We start from the raw sequence: 10,183 nt of genomic DNA, 5'->3' as shown, positions 1-10,183 counted from the left end.
AGGCACTGAACACAAATCTTAATGCTGCTTCTTTCATTGTGGATGTCACCCTTTTGACCAAGAATCACGGAATGACTGTTGTCGGTAAGAAGTGTCTGCTTTTATAGGAAATTCCATCGGGAACGAAATCTCTTTCTCTGCAAATTTGAATTTATAATGACCACCAAATTAGAGGGCCCACAGCGTCGAAACAGTTTGATTTACGAGAAATACACGAGATACAAAGCAAAACTTGTTGTCAGCTATGCTCGTCTAAAATAAATCGAATCCTCGAGACTCAAAGGACATAATTTATTTACCATTTTATTCAATAATTTACTGGTAATGCACATTCTATTAAAATAGTTTTTTAGTATCCATAGCCATTATAAAGATCAGCCAATCTATAACTATCTTCGTCATCACAGATGGTTCCTCGGATGGCATCAGAGACTTTCACTCGGAAAATTCGAGAATTGACTTGACGAAGATTGAGTGGCAGATCTGACAATAATATTACGGGAAGATTGTTCGAGTTAAACCACAAATATCCTCGAGAATCTACAAAAATTTGTGTGCCATATATAAATTTCTCTGGCGACTCATACACCACTCCGAGATTATCGGGATTAAGAGGTTTGTTCATATTCCAACATCGAACTCTATTGGATTCCATTTCCAAGAAGAACATTACGCCATAAGTATAATCCACGGCTATATTCGAAGCCTGAGATTGACATCCTCGATATCCCATTATACTGAAGTCATCCGGGTTGTAATTGTCAGGAGCTTTGCTCCTGTCCTTCAGCACTCTTGTGGATACCGCATACTGACCTGTACCCGCCGGTTGAATGTAATATGCTGTTCTATCACCATATTTGTCTTCATATCCAAGAGCAAAAGCCGAGACTCCCAGAGGCATATCGTACTCAAATGTCTTATCGAAGACAAAACTGGACTCAGCAATAATTGGCTGGAATGTTGGATGACCCGAAAATGCCCAAAATTCATCATTCTTGAAATCATAAACAATTATATGACTTGTGAATGGATTGGATGTGTAGATGAACAAATCATCGCAATGACTTGATTGATAATCCAACGTACTGAAGAGTATCCCGAATGGTATTGAGCCCGCCACATGATCAGGAATCACTGATCGTCGAATAAGGGGAAACTCTCTTGTCTCACAACAATCCGGAGGAATATCAAACACCAACAAGGCTGGCTTTTGAATCACTCTTGTATCATTTCCATAATAGTTAAGGAGACCAATATCAAATGTGAAAGCTCTATTGCACTTTTCATCAATATCTGTTATATATGTTGATATGATTCTCAAACTCTTATGTGGCTTTTTAGTCGTCGTTGTCGTTGTCATTGGTGTCGGTGTAGGCTTCGGGTAAAATGGAGTTTGATAGATATAATGATGATTTCCATGATAATTCCCATAGTAATTATTATTATGTCCTCCGTTAGAATGATGAGAGTTCTGTCCATAGTAATTGTTATGGTGCTTATTTGGCTTCTTCTTGTGAGATTTCCCTTCATCATAATAGTCAAATTTGTCATCTGAAAAGTCAGATGCTCTCAGAGCATTGACTTCGTAGTTGGGAAAGCCCCAAAGAAGAGGACTCGAGCCATGAGGATAGTCATTCACACAAAATGCTGCTAAAGATGACGGAATTCCCGGGCGAAGTCGCACGATATTGATGATCATAAGACCCCTGCCAGGGTGATAAGCCATGCACTCAATGTCATTGTTCTCTGCTATGTAGTATGGATATGGACCAACGAAGGAATTTTCTGCAACGATCATCACAATTTTAATAAATCCGTTTTCGAAACAATTCACTCACTTTTCCCACCTGATTTTGGAAGATTTTCATACACGACTTTTTTCCATTTGTAGACAGTCTCAACGTTGGCTTTTGAATACCCCGATTTTACTCCAGAAATGAAAGCACAAAGTATCACTGCTAATATGGCCAATTTCATGCTGACTTCTTCGATGCTCTCAACAACATCCACCAACTGAGATGTGAAATTCGCACCACTTGCTTTATATAGGCATGAGAAAATTCTGACGTACGAAACAGTGCATTTACATGGGAATTGCTGATAAAGAGCAGATTCAAGGGGAAAAGATTCGTTATGTGCTGAACTTTTGCATCATTTTACTTTATTATACACTTATTTATTGATTCAACAAGTAATACTTCTCAATTTCATTTGTAATCATATAAATCAGCTATTCTAAAATCATCTTCATCTTCACAAACTGTTCCTCTAATTGCATCGGACACCTTCACTCTGAATATTCTATCGTTGACTTGCTGCAGATTTACTGGTTGATTATTTAGGAAAAAGGAAACGACCTGACATGAATTGAACCAAAGATAACCCCGCGAATCTACAAAGATTTGTAACATGAACGGTAATTTGTCTATTGATTCAAATATTACGCCCACATTATCAGGGTTCAGAGGTTTCTTCATGTTCCAGCAAGACACCCGGTGGGAATTGAATTCCAAGTAAAATACAACACCATAAGTGTAGTCCACCGCCAAATTGGTCGCTTGGGTGTTGCATCCGCGGTATCCCATGATAGTAAAATCATCTGGATTGTAGTTGTCCGGAGATTTTTGCTTATTCTTCAGGACACTCGTAGATACTGCGTATTGAGCTGTGCTTGATATTGGAAAGTAGTAAGCCGTTCGATCTCCATCTGCATCCTCATATCCGAGGGTCAATCCGCCGATTCCCATAGGCAAATCGTATTCAAAAGTCCTATTAAAAGAGTAATGAGATTCGGCGATGACTGGCTGGAATGATGGGTGGCCAGTGAAGTACCAAAATTCGTCGTTTTTGTAATCATAAGTTATCACGTAACCAGCAAGAGGACCCGTTATATAAACAAAGAGATCATTACAATCATCAGACTGGTAATCTAATCTCAAGAAGAATAATGTAAATGGTTTTGATCCTGTCGCTTCGTCCGGAATCACTGCTCTCCGACTCAGTGGGAATTTTCTGGTCTGACAGCAATCGGGAAGAATGTCATAGACCAAAAGGACTGGTTTCTGTATTATTCTCGAATCATTGAAGTAATAATCAAGGACTCCCACATCTATTGTAAATAGTCTGTTGCATCTTTCATCCATGAAACTATAGTAAGTTGACACGATTCTAAAGTCATCAGCAGGTTTTTTGGCTTCTGGAGGAGTCACTGGAGATGGATAAAAAGGCTTCTGGTAAATATAGTGATTGTAGTGATGATATCCATGAGATCCGTGGTAATTGTTGTGTCCGCCATGGTAGTTGTTGTGTCCGCCATGGTAATTGTTGTGTCCGCCGTGGTAATTGTTGTGTCCGCCGTGATAATTGTGATATGAATGTTGTCCGTTGTAGTGATTGTAGTAATTGCTGCTTTGCGAATATTTGTTATGTTTTCTCTGGTAACTCCTGCCAGCGTCTTGTGTAAAGTCTGAGGCTCTCAAAGCGTTAACTTCGTAGTTCGGAAAGCCCCAAACTTTTGGACTCGATCCTGTGCTGTAATCACTCACGCAAAAAGCTGCCAAAGTCGCAGGAACACCAGGACGCAGGCGAATGAGGTTTACCACCATTAATCCTGTAGCTGGGTGATAAGACATGCAAGACATGTCAAAATTCTCCGGAATGTAGTATCGATAAGGACCGACATAAGAGTTTTCTGGAAGTTACACAATTCCTATATTTATGTGTTATTTCAACTCAACTTGCAATGCTTTATGTTCACCTGGACGTGGTAGATTGTCAAAAGAAATGCTCTTCCATTTGAAAATTTCTTCCACATAATTTCTTGAGTATGCTGAATTGGCCCCCAAAATGAGAACACTAAAAATCACGGTCACATAGAGATTCATCACTTGACACGACTTTAACCGACTGATCGATTTTAAAACATTCGCACGGCTTTTATAACTAAAAGTGTATGGGAAATTTCTAGCAAAGATGAGGAGTAGTGGACTTTCATTATAGTTGGAGCTAAATGATTGGAAATGCAAAGCGATGAAACTATTCTAATGCTGTATATTTTTTTGGCTCTGCTATTTCATACTTAATTTTTTAATCAGTGACTATTAATTCAATCAATAGGATCAATGAAGAATTGTTGCATTTTCATGTGATGAACTAAAGAAAATAGATTTCCTATGTTTACTTTGAACCAACGTATTTTTATAGTTTGTATAATTTAAAACAAGAATGTGTTGCAAACTGCAAAGCTCAGCTGATCTAATACAGAATGATTACTATTTGAATTAAATTACGCCTAATTCCGGGCGCATGTCTTTTAAACGTTTTGAAACACAAATGATCTTAATTTCTTGCATGTCATATTATTCAATAAAGTTGCTTGTGATTATCAAATACTTTTTTCCAGTATTTTGAAATCACTGTTAATCTTCATCGAGAAGTAAGTGAAATCTTAATCTACTGTCATATTAGTTACAATAATCCTCTGCTAAAGACTAAGCCCGAGCGAGTTTATAGCAGCATCGAAGAGAGCATTAAACTCCACCAATATCGAGACACTTCTTAGTATCATTTCAGTTTTTGGAGAAATTTCGTGGCGAATTTATATCACATTTACATATTTATCCATACGGCAGGCCATAAATATCGACTTTTATCGTCCTGGACCAAAATTTTCCATGTGCTGGCAACACAAAATTCAACCTGACCTGGATTTTTGAAACACATTCTGCCACATTAAACTGATTAAACGGTTCTTAAAAGTGCATTAATATGTTTGCAGATACACTGTACACTCAATCTTTGCAATTTTAATTGGGAGAAAGAAGAAAAAAATTGAGAAATGATGTCATTACGAAGATAATAGCTCTTTTTCTTTCGTTGTGCATTGAAGATGGCAAAAATTGAAGGACTTCTCGTGTTTCATGTGATTCTGCTAATTTAAACTTTTTGCACGAAAGTTCATCAACCTCAAGTACTGTAGTTAGTAAAACTCGTTTAGTTTTATCCACTTTTGCTTCATTTTGTCCAATATTTCTCATACATAATGAAAGTATGCGATCTTGACGGTAAGTTGTTGAGATATAGAAACGATAAAAACAGTGGTAAAAATGTTTATTTATGTCGCAGACACAAAAAAATGTGTTGATGGTCAAGAGAGTCTCTTAATATGGGAAACTAGAGAGAAAAAATTCACACCAGAAAGTGAGACTGGATGCTATATGTGTGTCTCTGCCGAGGTTCTTATTCCCCAAGCGAGACTCCGTAACTCGGCTGAAGCTCAACAAATTGACCGCTTTCTCACCGACCGATCGTCAGTCGACGCAAAACTGTGTGAGGAGAATGAAGTCGAAAGTGTCTGTGATCGTGCTGTGGAGCTCTGCGCTCATTTGTCTCAGTCAGGCCTACACCGCGAGGCCCAGCTACTATGGCGATCCCGCCGCCCTGCAGGATCCCTTCGAGGTGATCTGCCGCTGGAAGCAACTCAGCTTCCGCGATCCTCCGCATGCGCCAGGAGACCAGATCGCCGGCCAGGATTACTACATCCAGAAGAACAACGTGCCCACGGGCTTCTCTCGCCACACCCAGTCCAAGAGGATTTTCATCACAATCCCACGCAGGAATCCCGGCATTTCCTCATCCGTGAACTTCGTGTACGAGGATGAGTGCCTGAATGGGAGTCCCAAGCTCAGACCTTATCCGGATTACGTTACAAATGAACTCGAGGTCAGTGAAAAACCACTTTTATGATTAGACACAAATCACGTCTTAGATAATATTTTCCACAATATTTCGTTGTTTATTACTCAATTAGTATACTGATGCTTTTAAAGGAATAAAAAAGGTGCGAAGTGGCTCAAATTGAACACTTACTTTCCTTGGAAATTGGATTTTATGCCTAAAATGTCACCGTAAAATCCATACAATGTCAAAAAACAGTATTTAACTGTATCTTAAAGAATAGACGAGGTTCAATTTCAAAGAGAGCAACAAATTTCAAGTTGAATTGAATTGAGTGCATTTCTGTGGCGTGTATTTCAAAGGCAAAGTCATATCACATTGTCTATGACAATGGAATGTGAATATAATTGTTGAATTCATTTTACACACATTGTCTGAACTTCCAGAAAAATCACTCCCTTACAGTGATTTTTGGTCAATTTATTATCCCTCGCCACCGTTTCACTTAAGTAGCAATTAATATCACCTCGTTAACTCTTAAATATTGCAATCAATATTCAGTAAAAAAGCGGCAAGCGAGGCTGCAAATCATTACCACATTATAAATATTAGCTAATAACTCTCTTGAGTAATACTCGACTCTAATCTTACGCTCTTCTCCCCACCAGGCCGACTTGACGCCAAATCCGGCGAGAATCATTTCGGTTTATCGACCCACTGTGGATGTTTGCAATCGCCTGTGGTTCGTCGACACGGGCATTCTTGAATACCCGCCGGGAAATCGCACGGTCGTGCAGAATCCCTCAATATGGATCTTCGACTTGCGCCAGAACAGGATCTTCCGTCGCTTCACCATTCCCGACGGTATCTACGGAGTTGAGGGTGTGGGCCTGATCTCACTGACTGTCGATACTCACGCTTACAATTGTGACGACGCTCACGCGTACATGCCGAACCTGGAGCTGAAGAATCTACTCGTGTACTCCCTCAGACGCAATGACATCTGGAGCTTCTCGCATCCCTTCATGCAGCCCGACACGGCGAACATGAACTACGAATTGGACGGACTGAAGTTTGGCTTTCCCGATGGCATCTTCTCAGTGGCTCTCTCGCCAGACATCAACACGCGCGTGGCATACTTCCATCCACTGGCCAGTCTGCAGGAGTTCTCCGTGCCGTCGAAAGTGCTGAGGAACAAGCAATTGTCTCCCAACAAGTACGCTCCCGGAGACTTCACTGAGTTGGGAGTGAGAGGACAGAAGTCCCAGTCAGCCATTCACGATGTCGATCAGCGGGGAGTTCTCTACTACACTGAAATCCAGACAAACTCCCTCAAGTGCTGGAACACAGCCACTCCGGTGAAGCCCGAGAACATCGGGACTGTGTATGAGAGTGCAGAGACTATGATGTACCCCAACGATCTGGAGATTGACAGCATTGGTGATATCTGGGCCATGTCCAATCGCTTTCCTATCTTCATCTACCGTGGACTGGATCCGGAGCAGTACAATTTCCACATTGTCCGTGGGAGAGGAGATCTCGCCACTCTTAACACCGTGTGCCATCCTGTCGACCGGGATGCCATCGTCTTTGAAGATTGATTTTGAGCCACCTGAGTGCTCCAGACGCAAGAATACAGAAATACAGGGACAGTAAATTGATTTTAGATAAATCCATTCTTTTTCTCAGTCAATTTTCAAATACGGTTTTATGATAAATGTGAACTTTCAGGAAATAGCGTGAAATTGCATTTGAGAGACCTTCCAACATCAAAAATACTGATTGCGCTGATGATTTGTTGCGTTAAAAGTAGTTTCTGGCAATGAATTGAGTTTAGTATCTCACTAGGTTTGTCTCGCGATGGACAGAAACGATTTTTCGCCTCATTTTGTCTCATCTTTTAATTTGCATTTGTAAACACAATTTAAATATTTATAAAACAGACACCTCAGACAGTGAAGCAAGTGATTGGAGAAATTCCGCAAAGTCTTATCTGTGTGAAATTTAGAAAAATACATAACTTTTCTCGCAGTCTGTGATTTGCGCGGGTTTCAAGTGCACCGCCGTTTTCTCACCATCCCCTCTGATTTTCGTCACGGAGCCTTGAATATTAATTATGTGAGAGTGTCTTTTGCTTCCGATCAGCACAATTTCCCAATCAGTCTAGAGTAATCCAGCGACTGAGACAGTTGTGCTGTTCAGCCATGAAGCCATATCGAGGAATTTGTGTCTTCCTAGCCATTTTGGGTGTTTCGCTGGCGGCAGATCTCGAGGAAATTTTCAAGTGGAAGCAAATGTCCTTTGATGACTATCAAATATCCTCAGGTGAGCTCCTCTTCTTCCTTGTCTTCTTCTACAGTGTTTTTCCGCAACCTTGAAAGTCTTGGCGAGTTGTTTACAAGCTGAGACGCCCTCGAGCTCGTGCTTTCCACTCTTTGCCCCTGATTGCTACTCAGGAAATATATTAAAAATCATTTAAATCGCCAAATCTCGAGCCTATACGGTTGATAATTGCTTATTTGCCATTCACTCCAGTCAATGCATTTTAATTACCATCTAACCATTAATTTCCCTCTCACAGACTCGGCCACAAAGATATGAATCATGTTGTAAAGAACAGAATTAATCTTCTCATTAATTGCAGGCTCGGATTTTGTGTTTGTGGGAGCTTCGAAGATGGCCTACAATACCTACAACAGCATGCCAATGGGCGTTACTCACCACAACGGTCGACTGTTCATCACCATTCCTCGACGCCGCAGTGGAGTTCCTTCGACACTCAATGTCATCCCTCTGTCTGCCATGCTCACCACCCAGAGTCCGGCCTTGCGCCCTTATCCCTCATTCGAACTGAACAGACTCAATTCGTCACTGCCACCGGAACAGAGGATCACCTCGGTCTACCGCAGTCGCATGGACTCCTGCGATCGCTTGTGGTTTGCAGACTCCGGCAGGCATTTGGCGGAGCAGAATCTCACCATTGAAGTGCACTCTCCGACACTCTGGGCCATTGACACCAACTCCGACCGCATCGTCAAGAGATTCCCCTTCCCTGAGGAGGCTCTGGCACGAGGATCCGGCACCATAAGTCTGGCCGTGGATATTCCCAATGAGAGAGACTGCGGAGGAGCTTTCGTGTACATTCCCGATCTCATCAACGGCCGCATATATGTGTACAGTCTCCGAGAGAATAGGATGTGGACCTTCAGCCACAACTACTTTCACATGGATCCCCACCATGGCGATCTGTCCATAGCAGGACTGCAATTTCAGTGGGATGACGGAATATTTTCCATCGCTCTGGGACGTCGCAACTCCCGCGGCTTCCGCACAGCCTATTTCCACCCGATGGTGAGTCTCTCAGAGTTCGCCGTGTCCACTGAAGTGCTGCGCAATGAGTCCCTCTCCCGTCGAGAATACCACGGTGAAGACTTCCGGTTGCTGGGACAGCGCGGAGCCAATCGCCAATCCACCTTACATGACTTCGACGAGTCCACGGGAGTTCTCTTCTTCGCTGAGATCGGACGCAACGCCGTCGGTTGCTGGAACACACACCACGTCTTCGCTCCTGAGAACTTTGGCACTGTGAAGCAGGACAAGGACACCTTCATTTACCCAAGCGACCTGTCCGTGGACTCCTCAGGGCGTCTCTGGGTGATGACCAACACAATGCCACGCTGGTTTTACACCAGACTAGACACCAATGAATACAACATTCGCATCTGGTCAGCAAACACGTGGCAGGCAATCCAGGGCACAGTCTGCGAAAGATAACTCCAACGCATTCATCATTTATAAAATATCATTTATTCTCTCTTCATCGTCTTCTGAAACCTTCTCACTAAACCAGTAAGTAAACCCTCTAAAGGGGAAACGAGATGAAGAACAGAATTAACAAAGCTGCAGTACAATTTTGCTAAAATATTAATGAAACGCTATTAATAATAAAAAAAAAATGAAGAAGAAATCATTAAAAAGTAATGCTATAAATATGAATTAGCAAATAAAAAAAACACATTCTTTCGTGATACAATGAGAGTGATAAAAGGTACATTAATTAAAAAAAAACATTAATATTACAGAAAACATCACATTTTGAGGGTTTCTCCCACTTTTTGCATCTTCTCCTACGCAAGAGAAGCCCAGATATGCTACACAGTCGGGCGCATGAAAGAGAAACAAGCTGCATTGAGTAATATCCCACTAAAAAAAAACATTCTTTTCGTGAGCGCGAATTGTGAAGAATTTTCACTGGGCTTGCTTCGAGTTGGTCAGAGGAAAAGTATTACGCGCACGTGCTGTGTTTTCGCGGTCTCTTCTTCAACATTTCTTCATCATTCAACGCCATGTAATTAACCCACATTAGCTTTGCATGAGTTATTTGCAATGGTTCATGGCTCTAAAATGTATGATCAACCCACTGGAAATTCTAACAATTCCTCATCTAAAACTGCAACACTTTCCATCTTCCCAAGCTCTGAAGCGTCCTTCAATATCGCTTCACGTG

General features: G+C 41.5%; 2 protein-coding genes across 2 annotated transcripts; both read left to right on the top strand.

Annotated features, from left to right (window-relative positions):
• The first annotated feature begins 5,294 nt into the window (after positions 1 to 5,294).
• LOC132257344 (L-dopachrome tautomerase yellow-f-like) lies at positions 5,295 to 7,348 on the top strand. The gene is made up of 2 exons (XM_059754206.1): positions 5,295 to 5,721; positions 6,345 to 7,348. Exons 1-2 carry the CDS (start codon positions 5,338 to 5,340, stop codon positions 7,275 to 7,277), a joined length of 1,317 nt encoding a protein of 438 aa, XP_059610189.1. The 5' UTR covers positions 5,295 to 5,337; the 3' UTR covers positions 7,278 to 7,348.
• Positions 7,349 to 7,474: 126 nt separating this feature from the next.
• LOC132257345 (L-dopachrome tautomerase yellow-f2-like) lies at positions 7,475 to 9,459 on the top strand. The gene is made up of 2 exons (XM_059754207.1): positions 7,475 to 8,001; positions 8,321 to 9,459. Exons 1-2 carry the CDS (start codon positions 7,881 to 7,883, stop codon positions 9,448 to 9,450), a joined length of 1,251 nt encoding a protein of 416 aa, XP_059610190.1. The 5' UTR covers positions 7,475 to 7,880; the 3' UTR covers positions 9,451 to 9,459.
• Positions 9,460 to 10,183: the final 724 nt, after the last annotated feature.

The sequence above is a fragment of the Phlebotomus argentipes genome, unplaced genomic scaffold (assembly GCF_947086385.1).
Source record: "Phlebotomus argentipes unplaced genomic scaffold, Phlebotomus argentipes genome assembly scaffold_4, whole genome shotgun sequence".
NCBI classification, from domain to species: domain Eukaryota; kingdom Metazoa; phylum Arthropoda; class Insecta; order Diptera; family Psychodidae; genus Phlebotomus; species Phlebotomus argentipes.
Note: the sequence above shows the minus strand (reverse complement) of the source record. Positions and strands in the feature narration are given on the sequence as shown.